The sequence below is a fragment of the Lynx canadensis genome, chromosome A1 (assembly GCF_007474595.2).
Source record: "Lynx canadensis isolate LIC74 chromosome A1, mLynCan4.pri.v2, whole genome shotgun sequence".
NCBI classification, from domain to species: domain Eukaryota; kingdom Metazoa; phylum Chordata; class Mammalia; order Carnivora; family Felidae; genus Lynx; species Lynx canadensis.
The window spans coordinates 150,363,326-150,380,672 of record NC_044303.2 but is presented as its reverse complement, the minus strand read 5'-3'; the positions used below and the strand labels follow the sequence as shown (position 1 = coordinate 150,380,672).

At 34.3% G+C, this 17,347-nt stretch overlaps 1 protein-coding gene across 1 annotated transcript in view; it reads right to left on the bottom strand.

Annotated features, from left to right (window-relative positions):
* RASA1 (RAS p21 protein activator 1) overlaps nucleotides 1-17,347 on the bottom strand; it is a 113,392-nt gene that overhangs the window by 1,888 nt on the left and 94,157 nt on the right. The window contains 12 exon segments of the mRNA XM_030322350.2: nucleotides 182-316; nucleotides 2,931-3,008; nucleotides 4,365-4,453; nucleotides 6,234-6,301; nucleotides 8,556-8,642; nucleotides 9,363-9,478; nucleotides 10,587-10,729; nucleotides 11,809-11,968; nucleotides 12,287-12,459; nucleotides 13,797-13,873; nucleotides 14,385-14,542; nucleotides 16,390-16,467. Of these exon segments, the coding sequence (XP_030178210.1) occupies nucleotides 182-316; nucleotides 2,931-3,008; nucleotides 4,365-4,453; nucleotides 6,234-6,301; nucleotides 8,556-8,642; nucleotides 9,363-9,478; nucleotides 10,587-10,729; nucleotides 11,809-11,968; nucleotides 12,287-12,459; nucleotides 13,797-13,873; nucleotides 14,385-14,542; nucleotides 16,390-16,467 (1,362 nt within the window).

The following is a 17,347-nucleotide window of genomic DNA, read 5'->3' as shown; positions in this document are numbered from 1 at the left end:
TTTTAGCCTGGGTCCACTATTCCTTTGCCAAGATCTTGGTGGAGTTATGATTCAGATTCTTACAAATGTAATTGAGAACAGTTTTGACCATAACTCAGCAAATTCCCTCTCAGTTTTATGCTGACATTCTGCTTAAGTGTTAATCAAACATCACTGTTAGTGAAGGCTGGCAAAAACCTACCTGCTGTGCACCCCGTTCATTGCTGAGTGTTCTCAGTTCATCTGAATGGGCCACACAAATCTCATGCAGTGCTGCTAAATCACGAGACAGGTCAGTTCTAGAATGCTCTGTAGTGTCCGGAAGTTCAGGTACATTCTTTAAGAGAATCATAAAGCTGCATTTACATATACAAATCTTTATAGTCACTTCTGAAAAGATCCTAATTGCTTATAGTAGACAATTTTTAACGTAATATTCTCTTAAACTTAATGTTCTAAGGACTTACTGAAATGTAACATTCAGTGCTAATTCTGATAAAACACAGAATCTGTGACCTCAGCATTCACATCAAACCTAGGTTCTGGTTTTCTACCACATAATGGCAGAATATTGTACAGTACTGTTACTCTAAATAAATGGGTTTCCTAAACCCCTTTATTAAGAGTTCTGGGTTTTATTGATCTGGTATATAGGCAAAAAAAACCCAAAAAGACAAAATAACACAGTGTAACAGCTAATCTGGATTAAATGCAACCTAAACTTAAAATGCCTCTGTTCTTGCAAACTAAACTTCATTATTCAGCCGGTATATTTTGTTTGACTTTATCAGTATATATAAGAGTTACACTGTGAAAGTGTGATGAGAACATGTCAGGCCTGTAATTACCTGTGGACTATGCCCAAAACATTTGGTTATGTGTGGAAATGATCACTGTTAATTATGATATCTTCAGGTAATGTTCATTAAATAACTTAGTACTTTATTAGCACTAAATAATCAATGTTAGTTTCAGCCTGAGAATAAACTTTAACATGGGCTCAGCCTGCTGGTAGTTTTGAATAAATCCACTCCTCTCCCTAATGGTGATAATACTTGTTAATTAACTCAGTTATTCATTTATTCATGCAGTGAATGAAGGATTACAGAAATGAAAGACTGTAAGTGCCTAGGTCACTCAGTTAAGTGTCTGACTCTTGATCTCAGCTCACGTCATGATCTCATGGTCTGTGGGTTCAAGCCCCATATTGGGCTCTGCCCTGGCAGTGCACAGCCTGCTTGGGATTCTCTCTATGACTCTCCCCTGCCTGCCCTCTTGTTCCCTCTCTCTCTTAAAAAAAACCAAAAAGCAAAACAAAAAAAAACTACAGTATTTGCCTTCAGGGAGCTTGCAGTCTCTGTAGAAGATACGTAAACGAATCACAGCAACACAGAGATATCAAAGATGTGCAGAGGACTCCTGGGAAGCAGAACAAAAGGTATTTGATTCAGGTTTAGTGCTCATCAAAGCCCTTCTGAAGGAGATACTTCAGGTGAGTGCTGAAAGATGAATTTGATTTTTGCAGGTGGTAAAGGAATACAAGAGCGTGAGGAGACAGAGTATTGGGAATTTGAAGCACTTTGAAAGGACACAATTTGAGGCCTAACTAGGAAAATGATGAGGAAGCGGGAATGTTGACACTTGTGGAGTATTAATGGAGTCCTAACCATTAATCTCAAGAATCTAAAAACTAGAAATATAGCTTAAGATAAAGCTGGCTGGTATTAAATACTGGACAGTTTGATTTTTGTTTTTTTGAGAGTGTGTGTGAGCAGGGGAGTGGCAGAGAGAGAATCCAAAGCAGGCTGTCAGCAGAGCCTTGACGTGGGGCTCAAACCCCCAAACCACAGGATCATGACCTGAGCCAAAGTTGGATGCTTAACTGACAAGTCACCGAGGCGCCCCTTGACAGTTTTCAGTTTTTTCAATCCTTGACCAGCTGTGTTTTTTTGATAATCAGAAATACTGGTATCTGCAAAACTTCCCTGAGTTCATATATAAGAAAGATGGACATTTGGCATTGGCCCCTGTATTTCTCAATTTTATCCTAAATATAAACTTACGCTGTAAATAACTTTTTACACTTGTTTTTATCCCTGAGGTTGCAAACTCAGTGCTGGTTGCTTTCATTGCATACTGGTGTGGCTGTGTTTTTAACTGAATTTGAATACCTTAAGGCAGGACATGGGTACCTCAGTCTCCTACCGTAGCATTCCCTAATGTCATACACCTGGCTAAAGTGATCACCTTTTTCATAAACCTGTTTTTTTATATATGAACTGGATCACTAATGTATTTTAGTTTTTAATTGATTCAATGTCTGAAAATCTACAATCAAGAATATTCAACTTTACTAAGAAATACAGGATCTTATAAATTGTGTGTATATATGTATACATACTATTTGTATATAATTTATATGTATACAATTACATATATACACATAAAATACATATATATAATACATAAATTCCCTGTTTTATCATTACAGTTTATTTATAAAGGCCCAATTAAGACATAGGTAGTACCACTAAGTGAAGTGTAACACTAAATCTATGTATTTTATTCTAGAAAAGCCTCAAGAACACTCATTCCAGTTTATTTAACCTGGTCAGATCTGAATCATCGATCTTATTTCAAATGCCATACACTAGCAGTTAAGTAAATACAACAACAGATTATCACAGTAAGGAGATTGAACAGCTGAAAGATAATGAACGTCAAGACAGAAATAAACATAAGTACTACAAAAGCCATAGTGAATACCTGGCATAAAACATTTAGTGTAGGAACAAATGGTTAAAATGAAATAATCTGGGAAAGCAGACAAAAATAGGCAGCTTTTTGTTTTGTTTTTTCCCAGATGGAAAATCTAAGCTATTGCTTAAATACATTAACTCTCAGCTATATTAACTATAGGTCTTAAAGTACTTCAAAAGTTACACACATACCCCAAGTTCATCTAAAAACATGATCATACGATGTTTGTTACTTTTGATAAATGGATTGACACCTTCCATATAGGGCTCCTAAAAACATAAAAACAAAAACCTTACAATTTATAGATCAAAAACAAACACTGATCGATAACCACCATACATGTAGCAAGAATTCTTACAATCTAATTATGCCCATCAATAGCAATACATGTTCACAAGAATTAATTTAACCATACAAATTTGTCTTCTAATAAAAGCAAATAACTGAGGAACTGGAATCTTTTTAATGAAAGAAATTCTAGATGAAAAGAAAACACTGAGCAATGACCAATAACTTTTGACTTCCCGAAAACTTGACTGATAGCCTAGTTTTGACCAGAAGCCTTACTGATAACATAGTTGGTTAACACATATTTTATGTTACATATATTCTCTTCTGTATTATTACAATAAAGCTAAAGAAAATACTAAAATCTTAAAATACATTTACCGTACTGTAATAGCCATAAGTGGACCTGTACAGTTTGAACCTGTTGTCAAGGGTCAACTAATTCAGATAGAATTACTGAGAAACTATTATTTGCCAACTGCCAAGATAAACATGAGCCAAACCCAGAGGTTAGAATGTAGCAGACTACAGATAATTAAAATGCAGTGCACTCAAGACTGCAACAGGAATATATACTACTCACAACCTGCTTCAGGATTCAGATAAATTCAAATGCTAAACCATACTACAAATTGCTCTCCATACTAAAATCTTAAGCCTGTTTAAAAACGTGCTATGTTGTAAAACAAAAAAGGCTTAACACAAACTCTTTTAAAATCAATAACAAATGGTAAGGAACTCTAGTCAATTCCAAAGAAACAGACATGAAAAGTAAAAGTACCATTATGGTTAGCAAAAATTAAAAACAATTAATAGTCACTGACTTTTGGCAAGGATCTGAAGAACAAAAAGTCCTACCTAAGAATTTTACTCCAAAGTTAAAGGAAGTAACTGGACAATTTTGAAAGTATGTATGGATACTTGTTATAGCAGTATTTATAACAGTGACAAGTTGGAAGCCATCTAAATAATGAGTACAGGAGTATTTAACACCTACATGACAACATAATCATTAAAAATAATAAAATAGTTGTACAGCAAGAAGTTTGTTAAATACTGACAAAATCAGGCACCACGGTATGATCACCACTAAATATTAACAATGCTTAGGAAGTGGGATCATAGATGGATGTTTTAAAAACTCGTCTTGAGTTATTTACAGTAAATGTTTATTATGAATTAATGAGATGGATTAAGGTATGTTTAAAAATATACTTAGTGATTTTCTTTATAAAATAGCCACTATTGAAAATCTACCTAAACTGTCCATATTTCATGGTTTTATTATGTCAAAATTTCATTTGTAAGTGGCATTTTAAAGTATCAAAAGGTTTTACCTTAGCTCCAAATTCCACAAGATTTGCTAAGTTCTGCACAGATTTAGCCACTAATATCAGTGTTCTTGCAGCAATAGGAGACGGGGAATCTATGAGAGAGAATTGGCACAGGTAATGACACTGACTCCAAAGGCATTTTCAGGTAAAGCATTATAAATTTAGCACTTTAATATTTCTTTACTGGGGGCCCCTGGGTGGCTTGGTTGGTTAAGCGGCTGACTCTTGATTTCAGCTCAGGTCATGAATGATCTCATGGTTCATGGGTTCGAGCCTCATGTCAGGCTCTGCGCTGATAGTGCAGAGCCTGTTTGGGATTCTCTCTCTCCTTCTCTCTCTACCCCTCCCCTGCTGGTGTACTCTGTTTCTTTCTCAAATAAATATTAAAAATAAAATTTATTTACTGTTAAAAATACTAACACTCTTCCATTTAGAGCTCAATCTTTTTTGGGAATTACATGACCTGTATAAATCAAAAAACAAGTTAAAGGGGGTAAAGTTAAATAAACTGATCAATATTTATAGTTTGTGAAAAGGTTGGTGCTACAAGACTCAGCAGTTCTCAACTGGTTGGTATTTCAGAAGACCTCAAAGCCTGCTTTATCTTTATCGCTAAAGAAGGGTCACTCCACAAACCCTTCATGACAATTTGCAAAACTAATTTCAACCCACTCACGTTAGCAATTTGCAGTCTGTGCACTTCCCTACTCCCAATCTTCCAGTGACTACAAAATCACTTTAAAGCTCAATAACAAAGATAACATCTGGGACTTCTGCTTTATTTTAAGGAGAGAAAAAAAAAAACAAAACTTAGAATAGTATGGAATAAACTATGAAGATTAGTCAGGAGACCTTTCCCTATAGGATGTACATAGTAGGCTACAAATGAAAACTGTAGCTATTACATATAATCCCTGAAACATAACAATTACTTAACAGTAAAAATGCATAGCTAAGTCTATTTGTCTAATTTTAGATTGTACTTTTAATCTTAAGCTGAACTATAAATAAGTAGTGCCTGGTGGCTAGGAGGCCAACATTCAGATAAACCAGTCTCTCCAAAATCTAAACTCTAATTCTTAATAGAACCAGAGATTTAACCATTTGAGTAGCAACAGAAGATAATGACAGACATCTGGTGACTATAATAAGGTAAAAATTAAGATTTAGTCCAAAATATGTTTAAATACAACTTTGAGCTTCTAATTATCAAAATAAAAACGGTTCAGGTTCCTTCTGTTCCTAATGGCTCATTATTACATTTGGAGTCACAGGGATCACCGTTCCCCTTTCTTCCAAAGAAGCCTACAGCATCTGGAAGTCCTTCCATAATAGATACATGGGAAATAAGCAAACCCAAATCTGCTTTGTTGGGAGTTTAAACTGGCCAATTAAAACCTCTCCTCTCTACAGGGCCACAAGTATTCACAGAGCACTACTGAACCTGTAGCTATCATTTTAATGTGACCTGAAAATACAACTTGCAGTAGTAGTGATAGAGTCTAGTGTGGACTAAAAGCACAAGGAAAGCTCTTCCCAACCTGAAAAAGCCAAGTTGCAGATTGGAAAAAGTCATCATAATGTGAGTTTCAGACACAGGTAGGGATGGGGAAAGAGTGACACGTGTCTAGTCACGCCACCTCAGGCTTCAGATATTAGATAGAAAAGGTAAGTAAAAGTAGAGAGGGTAAATAGCAAAAGGAAGGAAGAAGAAAAGGGCACTTTGGAATGTTTATGTCAAGTTTTAGAACTTGATAATAAAAAATCAGATGTCAAAGATAAAATGAGATACAAGGTAAAAAAAATCAGATGTCAAAGATATAATTTTATTCTAATTTTTTTAATTTTAAAATTTTATCAAAAGCTGATTACCTGAGATGATATTAAACATCCGTGGATTCAGGATGGCAGGACAGATAAGTCGAAGAAAAACAAAACCACTGAATGGGAGGGAAATTTTCTTTTTTAGAAAACTATATATGTTACATAAAAATAATAAACAAAAGTTTTAATACTTGTAGAACCATGAACTATGAATTAATATAAGGAAGCCCAAACATAGCTTCAAGGAAATAATAAGCTAAAGTATCTTACTTTAAGAACATGTATCTCTGCTTCTTATACTAGTTGCTTTTCCCAAACTTGGAGTTTTCAGTTTATTCTGGGAAGATTTAGGTTCTATCTGTAACATTTACAGTCTTGGCAACTCTTTATTTATCCCGCACTAGTAGTGCATCTTACACTTGCTTTGAGGAAGGAGTAGTATTAGGAACACTAAGAATTTCTGAAATTCTATAGGAGTACAATTAAACCTTTTTATAGATACATAGTCCTGTACGGTCCTAAAACTTATATTCTCTCATTTCTTTCTTTACTTATTTAAATAGGATAGCCCTATAAAGTCGGTATAAATCAAGTTGATTATTCTGATTTTGTTAATGAATTACCAAAATAAGAGCCCACTGTAGTAGGGAAAAGTGACTTCCTGGTAAGTGAAAATGTATTCAATTTAATGTTGAAAAGCTTTTATGATAATAAAGAAAAAGACCTCACCTTCTCCATTACAGAGAGGGTAAACCAACTCCTCAGCATTTACTTTCCAATATCACAACAGTTCACTTCTTTTTGGACTCTTAGAAATGGTTGTTACTTCTCAGATAGCACTTATTGCAATTGTAATACACAATTATCAGCTCTTTAACTACCTCTTTTAAACTAATTTGTGAAGAATCTTGCATAAATTTTGCTTGAAAACATTTTAATACATAAGTCTTTAAGTCTTTGAATCTGAAATCTCACCTACCAACATTTAATCATAAAAGAATTTCAGTACGCAAGTCTACTTTCTGTGTATTTTTAGAGGGAATTTAACTTTAAAAAGGATACTAGGACCTACACTAGGGTCAGAAATCATCACCTTGGGCATAAGTGCCCCTTAAAAACCCTATAGTGTCAAACAATTCACATAGCAGAATTTCCTGCTGCATTTGTTTAACAATTATACTCATTTGAAACTGAGTTTACAAAAACTTTAATTTACATCATATACATAACTGTGCTGAAACATGCTTATAATTATTTTCTAATTCTCAGTCACTACTAAAGCCAAGACATACAGAATCTACAGTTCTTTAACACAGATGTCCTATCATTACTAACCAAGAGAAATTTTAACTGTAGAAAGAGTAGAAAACCTCTTTTACAAAACTCAGGCTGGAGGCAGGATTAACACATTTTCAAAATCACCTGTATAGTATTTGTGTCTTGAGTGGTTGTCTAACTTTTTTTTAATGGGATATAAAATGACTGACAGTATATATTCTCCATAATATCTTATTATTAGACTGCTATATTCTCTGATGCTTTTGCACTGAATCTCCAGTTGTCTTCAGTGGGCTGGATGTACTTAACAAAAGCCTATAATAGCTTAGAGATTTTGACTGGATCTTAGAAGCCTGGCCTTTAGTTCTGCCTCAGCACTACATGACCTTAAGCAAACAATTTTAACCTCTTCTAGAGCTGCTTCCTTATTGGAAAAGTAAGTTAAAATAATGATAATGAAGTCCCTTTGTGTAAGATACAACATTCTGTGACTTGCCAAAGCAATTCCTCCTAATTACTGCACAGCAGGCACACAGAAACACAGCTTCACAACTAGACTGGAGATTAGCCCAGAGTCACAGACTATTATAAACCAAACAGTCAGTATCTCAAGGGTCAAATATTGCTCCTTCTTCTTAGCACCACATCAATTTGTTCCACTCCTCCCACTGTCCCCTTCCCTTCTCTTCTCTGTGCATATACGTGTATATGCCTATATGCATGTAGATATGTGTTGTGTATATGAAGAGTACTATATAAAGTTAGCTATAGGTCTTGTTGGTTACATAACTTTTAAACTCATTCTCTCTATAAGATAAAAAAATCCCAAATAGTTAACTATGAGTGTTCAGGTTTTTAAAAAACGTATACAGTAGCTAAATATCTCTTAGTAACTTCCAAAAAAAACCCACAGTAAAGTTATAGTTTCAAAGCCTCTGAACTCAGAAAATATTCAACAGGACTCTGACATCAAATCAGAGAAAAAAGTCTTCAATACTGTTAGTTGTTAGTCTTCAAATTTTCACGGTTACCCACTTGACTATCCATGCACGCTATACATAATGATATAATGAATGAATTGATGAGCCTTACCTAACAACTCTTGTTCTCATGGTCGTATTTGTAGGCCACTTGTGCTGGACAGATTTCTGTAAACACCCATAAATATATCTCAGTGTCCTGCCAAAACAACACAATTGTCTCAATACATAGAGTGAGGCAAAATGCTGATCTCACTGCAGCCAAAAGCTTAATTTACCAAATACATGTTTTAATGCAACTTGCCTTCCCCCCACCCCAAAAGTACTCTGCTACAAGTAACAACGCATTTAGCAAGGGATAACGAAAACAAGTTGTCATCAATTCGTTCAGCTAGTTCTTTACATTTACTTTGGGAGAAATTTTACCATTTTTAGAATATTTCTGTGTTAATGAAAAAGATGAAACAAAGTACAGGAATGAGGATACAGAGGAAATACTAAGTTTAGATGCCAGGAAGACAGATTTTTGACTTAAGTTCACTCCTACCTGAGTGAGTTCACTTACACTAACAGCTGTTAAGCAGATACTAATTATCTGGTGCATATCTAACCAAGATATGTATGATCCCCTCAAATCTGAGACTATTAAGTCTCTATTCACTACCAAGTTACCGTAGAAACCAGACATAGTAGCCTATATAAAAAGGTTTTTATGTTAATGTAAATATGTCACCACAGTGGTTTCTTCAAGTCACTCTTTTGCCTTTAAACACAATTTACCTTATAAAGATGAAAAACCCTAACTTTTTCAGAGTATAAAAACAGGACAGTGGAAAAGCTTACACATGTTTTAGAAATACAAATTTTTCAAAATGCAGATACACAATTTCTTGTCAAATTAATAAATTTCACCACTTACGGTGGAAGTATTTCTGAAGCCATGAATATTTTCTCCACAAGTTCTGAAAGTATGTTCAATAGGTGTGCTAAATTAGTGTTCACATCTTCATTTTTTTCTAACTTTGATGGACTTAACTAAGAGAAGGAATAAATCAATATAAATGCATCTTGCCAATGATAAATGCAAATGAATCAAGGCAATCAAATAGTTGTTTTCAAGGTTCTCTGTTTTTCCGTTTTTCAATCTGTTTTAGTCTTGGGGGTAAGTATAAATGGGAATTTTAAGGCCGTCTGCTCTTTGGAGCTCATTTACTATTAATTTCCAATTACTCAACTGAAGAATAAGCAGTGATTATTCAACACTTTTCAGCTGTTCTGGGATTAATACCAGTGTTAAAGTTCTCTTTTATTCATTCACCATGCTTTACCGTAGATTTTTATAGGCACACAAATTGAATTAGACATTATTTAAAAACTATATATATTCTCAACTAGAAGACAAAACCCCATCTTTAGTGGCCACGTATTCACAAATATACCAGGAATATGAGAAGAATGATTACCATAGATTATACAATCTATTTTGATTATATTTATTTGGAAAAAAAATGATTAAAATAGAAAGGGTTTTCTGAATGCCGTAGGCAAAATAATGAACGTTTCTCAACATTTTTCCATTACCCCTTGAAATCTAAGAGCTCTGATCTAGAAACAATGGACTAGATTTATCTACATCTAAACTCCCTAGCCTGAATCCAGTGTCCACAGACTCTCTTCAGACTTTCTCCTAATAATGAATCCTAAAAGGATGCTTTTATCTGCTTTTGAATGGATTATATCGTACTTCTTTCCCCCAAAAAGCCTTCAAGGACACCCCTAGTTGTTATTATGAAGTGTTTCACAGACCTTAACTATGTTATAAAACGTTAAGTCTCCAACAAAAACTTCAATTTATGTTATATACACTTTCTGAAAGCAGCATATCCTTTATCATTAGTACAGCAGGAGAAATGAGAAAGTACTTTCATTAATTCCTGGTGCAATTTCTGATTTTTAATCTCAAAGTACATCTTTTTTAAAAAGTCTGTTTGTCTAATGTTTTTCTAAATGTCTCACAAAATGTGTAAGTGCTCTGATGAATAATTTTAGAAGCTAATATATTTGCCTTAAAACATAATTAGCTATAAAGCATTACCTATTAAAATACACCCTTTACTTAAATACTTAAACATGAAATTCGTACCTCGCAAGACTGCTTGCTTTCCATGATCTTTAAAATTGAGTCTTTCAAAGCATGATGAACAAACTGTGTAGCAGTGGCTTTCATATACTGCTCCATCAAGGTGCTCGCAAGTGTTGTGGCTCGAAATAGAGTAGTGGCTTCATCTACACAAGTATTTATTTTAAAAGATTATTTGTAAAGGACTGTACTAATGTGAACGAGACTGGAAATTAACTTCATTTTTAAATACCTCATTTGTATGCAGCATTGAAGTACTGATTATAATAACAACCTATATTTCTAAAACTTAACTCTTCAAAGGACTTTACTACTTCATTAGATCAACAGAAGGTGTTGACACTGCCATATTCATAAGAAGAGAAAAAAAAGGCTTAAAATGATTCTATGACCTGTAAGACCAAAGAGCCAGTGAGTGACAAAACTATCGGAATTCAGCTTTGCTGTCCACTGAGCCCATGCTTTGAAACTCTGAGTTGATTTCCAAATCAGAATATAATTATGTGGTATAAACAACTAGACCTATCATTTGGATCATTCTGTAGTGTGTAAAAACACCAAGTCTCTATCATATATACCTGAAACTAAGAAGATATTCTATGTCAATTATACTTTCATTTTTTTTAATGCAGAAAATGAAACCCCCCCCCCAACAAAATCCCAGTATAAGTCATTAGCCTAAAGTATGGCTATTGAAGACCTAAAAAACACAAACACTGCCAAAAATGACAATCTCAGTGTAACATATGGACCATCACTTTATCCTTCCTGACAAATCTGTATGTTTTTACATATTCTATGATTAGGAGGAAATAGTTCTAGTTTCTACAATTTAGTGGGGAACCTAGAAGCAAGCACCATTACTGAGCCAAAGTGCTAGTTGGAAAGGGGTTAATTGTGACAAATATGTAAGCTGTTACAAAGCACTGTGGATCCAGCTGCATTGCTACAAATAAAATGCAACCATCACTCAACTTTTGTGCAATGGATTAGTAAGTCAAATATAAACAAGAGAACATGGTAAGTCTACCAAACTGTTCTTAAAATCAAGTACCAGGTGCCATGAATAGGGACAAAAAGTCACTTTCTTATGGCTTCTAATAGTTCATCATGACAGAAACTTGTTTGAAATACTAACTGCTCCCCACAGCCAAATGTTAGCCAGCCCAAGAATTTTAAAGATGATGTCATTTTAAAGTATCACACCAAGACGTCCATACTTTACCTTCCATGCTTATTTCTCTGTCATTTAGTGTACATAACAACAATGATTCAAGCTTTTCATGAAGAAAAATCCTCAGAAGGATGCTAGCCAGTAGTGTTCGGTCCTGTCCACATACATGTGATAAAGCATAGACTACATGAAGCTCCTTTTGCAGTATAAGCTAAAAAGGACATCAAGAAAGATTGTTGAAAGTATGCGGCATTAAACTCTCAATGAGACTAACAGGAATTGTGTTATGTTCTTCTATTCAGAAATCTGTTCTATTGAAAACATCTGTTAAAACTAGAATGCGTTTATCGCCTACATATCTATAGTCTCTTAAGACCAACATCTTCCTAGCACAAGGCTTTTCAACCTTCTGTGCCTATCACTGTGCATTAAGCTATACCATTACTATATTTAATGGATCTTTTATTTAAATGTTAAATATTTCTGTTAATTCCATCAAAAATAATTAGACTGGTAAATAACTTAATACCTCTTTAAATTCACTGTACTCTTCTTCTGGCATGATTTTTTCCATAGAATATCGTGCTCGGACACGCAGGGATCCTGGTTCAATACCTTTTAATGGTATATGGGAGCTCAGCAAAAACCATTCATCTGTGGCATGCCCTTTCTGTAACCGGCTCAACTGGCAGCGCATAAATACTTTGATAGAAAAACATCAAATGATTACCATCTAAAAAGATGACACTATAATTAGTCATACAAGTAAATTTTCCTGACATTTTGTTTTCTCTATAGTGTTAGATGCTTTAAAGGACTTTTCAGTGGTAACACAAAACCAAGAGTTGACACTGCATATACTTCATTCACTTACTGAATGCCTACTGTGTGCCAGACTATGGTGCGCAGGGACATGGGACACAGACATGATTAAGACATAGTCTCTGACTTGCATTGGAGGTCACCGTCTAGCCAAGAAGGCAAGAAATCAATTATGGTTCCATGTGGGAAGTGCTGTAACAGTGCTTAATGCTACCGAAGTACAGAGAAATAATACATAATTCAGCCAGTGGAGGTTAAAAATCCATTCCAAACAGGTAACCCCTAAAGCTAATGTGTAACAGGATGTGGAAGTGTAGCTAAAGAGAAAGGCAGAGAAAAAGAAAAAGAGAGCACAGTTCAAACAGAGGGTACAGCGGGGACATTTAAAATCCATGGATTACTTAAGAACTATTAAGAAGGCTGGCATACCTAGAGAGGACATACCACAGATACACTATGAAAGCAGTGGGAGGAGTGAGTGAGGAAAGGGCTTTTCTTCTCTGTTTACCAGGGGTTTGGATTTTATGTTTGAAGTAATGGGAAACCACTAAAAAAATGTTAGCCATTTAAATAGTACAGAAATTACAGAATAACTATTTTACAGAGGAAAATTCAGGCTTTGATCTGTTAATGCCTATCATTTCTTTCCCTACGCCTGACTTTTAAGAAGGTATTAGCCTAATTCACTCTGGTGTGAATTGTTAAATCCCACTGCCACCTGCTTCAGCAAGAGGCTGGGCAAAGGTGTGCTACCAAGAACAAGCACTGAGAAGGTTCATCAGAAATGAATAAATAGTAGACTAATTTAAAGAAAAAAAATTAATAGAGTGCTTTTATTCACTTACATCAAACTATATGGAAAGAGGAAAAACCTAAACAGTAGAAAGAAGGGATAGTGGAAGCACCACAGAAAGAGGGCCGCTCTCACTGTCCTCTCGTTCTTCCCATCTACTGGGGAGAGGAAGATGAGAGAGATGATACAGAGTTTAGTAACAAGGACTTAAGTTTACAGTAGGTACAATTTAGCAATATTGGCCTTTTTTTTCTTAAACGTTTTCTCAACAATCAAAGCTTCTCAGAAGTACAAAAAGAAACTATGTTATTAAATTATGCCATTTGCTCTTTTGTAAATCTCCGTTTTAGACTACATTTCATATAAATTTAAGAAGTATGTAAAATGTGTTTTACTTCAGTAAGAAATTTCTGTATCAACTTACAGATATCAGGATCTTTGCTTTTCTTTGTTTTGTTACTAAGAGTTATTTCAAATCTGTTAATGTCAGGAGGAAGATCACTAAAGGAGCAAAAAGAAAAAGAATTAACAAAATATCCTGGCATCAAACTATCTAATTCTTTTATTTCTAGTATCAAATAAGTTCTTTATATCTGCTACTAAACAGTTTGAACATGCTGGATTTAAAAATGGATGCAAAACATGTTATTACCTGTAAGACAGGAATGCAGACAAGCAAATCATTCCTACTATCTTTAACCTCAAGTAAATCCTGGAAACCCTTGTAAACATTTTCTGTGTGTGTGTTAGTAAATGATTTTGTACTTGTCAGTAACACTAATTCACATTAGTAACTAGGTGAAAAACCAAGGACACAGCACTTCACTAATCAAAAGTGACCAAATACAGCAGGAAAAAAAAAAAAGTATGTACTATTAAAACGCCTGGACTGGTACCTTGTTCTGACCATTGAGATACAGAGATGATGGGGGGGAGGAAGGGAAGGGACCACGAAAGAAAATGCAACAGGATAAAAGAAAATGATTTAATGTAATAATAAAATAAGACTTACTCAAAGACAAACTCTTCTGACCATACCGGGTTTTGCCCTTCCCTTGCATGAGTTTTTGCTACCTGGACACTATTCAGGTAGATGTTACAATATGGATTTGTAAAATGTTTTACGGGGAGTTTATGGGCTTCTTCAATGTGTAAAACAAGACTGCTGACCTAAAGGAAACACAAAAGTTATTACCCCAGATTTCAAGACTTATGCACTAGGCTTCAAAAGCAATTAGTATAAAATAACAACCAACCAACCAAAAGTGACTTCTTTTTCTCCTTTCTTTAGAAAATATGACCTGTAATTACATTTTCCTCCTGTGTGATATATAAAATACAACATTCAAGCATTTGAAATAATTCTTCTCACAAAAAGTGCACTTTTATTTTACAAGTTAATCCTCCAATTATATTCTTGCAGTAATTTAATGAAATGCATCTTTTTTACTAAAAAACAGTGGTTCAGAGAAAATGAAACAAAGAGGATTTTTTACTAACGCAAGTAAACAATTGTCACCACCCAAATCAAAATCCTCTAAGTTAAAATAAAGCTCATTTGGAAGATTTATTTCTATAAACCTCTACAGCTATGAACTATTTTTATTTTTTAATTTTTTTTTTAAGAGAGAGTGTGACAGGGGGAGGGGCAAAGAGAGAGGGAGACAGGATTCGATGTGGGGCTCGAACCCACCAACCATGAGATCATGACCTGAGCCAAAACCAACTGCTAGACATTTAACCGACCGAGCCACCAAGGCGTCCCCAGAAAATATTTTTAATACACTGATTATGCCTTCTCGTTTTACAGAAAAATATACAAATCCAAAGAAACTAAGTTATTTGTCAGTTTTGGCCAAAACCTAGACCATTCGCTTTCTAATACCAGGCCCTCTTTCCCTCTAGCCATACATTACTTGTGTGGCATTGGACAAGTTGGCCTCACCTCCTCTATAATAACATTAGGATAAAGTCTACACTGCAAGTTGTTGTAAGGATTAGCAATAATATGTGTAAAAGTTCCAGCAGAGTACCTGCAAAAGGGCTCAAGAGATAAAAATGGTAACTTTATAGCTAAAGTTTCACACAAGACACAATATGCAAAAACTTAGTCTGATTTTTTAGAGCTTACAAAATGTTAAATTATGATTTGAGAACACATAACAATTATGTGTATAATTAAATGTCCTTGGAGAAAGGGTTATTAGACTTTTGATTACAGGAACTATAACTTACAGTCATCTAAACATTAACCATTTATTCACTTGAAATAGAGCAATATATTAAATTCACAAAGATTACTAGAAATTTCCATAAATAAAACAAATACTCTACTAAATGTTCCTCATAACTCCAAGAATGTTAAAATTACTTAACTTTTTCCAACTATCTAGGGATAGCTATTAAAAAAAAAAAAGATATGGAGGGTATAGAGTTGATTTTACATAACCTAGGAAGAAAGAGAAAGCCCAGCTTAACTCTATAAAATGATCACGTATGACACGTTAAGGTTCAAATAAGACAGGATACTAGTTATGTAATAGGTTTCAAAAGCAATTACTATAAAGTGAAAAACTGAAAAGTTTACTGGGATTAATGCTTAAAGTCAGATGATTTTTTTCAAAAAATACCTTTAGTTCTACCTTTTTAAAGCAGGCCAAAATAATTTTTTGAGGAAAAAAATAATGAAAGTGCCCAACAGAATGGTTTTTGTTGTTGTTGGTTTGGTACTGTTATTTTAAGTAGAAGAAATAAAATCCTTGGTATGTATTCAAAAGATGGCATTATGGACTAAGTACCCACTTAGGTATATAAAGAATATTCTCATAAATAACTATTTCTCCTACTACTGAAGCAAGCAGAAGCATGGTTTTAAAATTCCTGGAAAGACAAACTTCTCTTCAGAATTCAAAAGTGTTTGTAATGTTGCCCAAAACAGTTCAGCTAGAAATAAAAATGAAGAGCAAAGTAACAAAGCAAAATGTGACAACCTCAAATCAAAGAAAATTAAGTTTCACCTGACGCAGGCGTTTATTAGATGTCCCTGGACTACTTTTCCGTAAACTGCAGAATGCCTGCAGACCTTTCATCCAATCCTACAAAAAAATGACAGCATTTCAAAGAAATATACTATACTTTATTCAGTTTCTGATCATTTTTTTTCCAAATTCAAGAGTTATTTCCTATTCCAGACTGCCATTTCTACACTCAACAGTATGTTGCACTTTAATACATTTGTGGCCCCATAAAGTTAAAACAATGACCAAAACTATTATAATAATTCTTAAAACTGTATTTCTGTAGAATCCCTAAATTAATGTTAAGTACACCATGAGTGACCATTAATTAGTCCCAAGCTAAAATTATATATGGTCATTAAGCAGTCATGTTTTGTGAAAGGAGGGCTGAGTACCAAACCAATTGACCGTGTTTTGACTGGTTTGATGATGAGTACTCTAATCTTACCTTAGACCAGGATATAGGTAGAAACGTGTAAGGGGATCTGGGTTATTGATAAGCTTTTCAAATGGAACATTAAAAAAAATTTTCAGGCTAATATTCCAATTAAATTGAAGCCATTTATTTTTAAATGTTCATCTAGTGGTCTGGAGAAAGGAGAGAATCATCTTAGGTTTATCAAAAGTCAAAATGCTTCACGTTGGCTTACATATTTCCACAAAGTCCTGTACTACTGCTTTATTCAGTTTTCTCTCTAGCTTGTTGGCTATTTCAATCAGTCTGAACTCTGTAAATGTTTAGAGAACATCTTTATAGAACAAATTAAGACCAAATCAATTACCATAGCTTCAGAAATAGAAGAGTAACCACAGATCCCACAGGCCACCAAAGTAACAGAAACTGGAAATACCAGTAGTATTTTTGGACTTTAAGTGGTATACAGAAATAAAGAAGATGAAGTGTATATATAAGTACAAAATGAAGATGTTCTATTTATACTGAAATGTCATGGAGTAT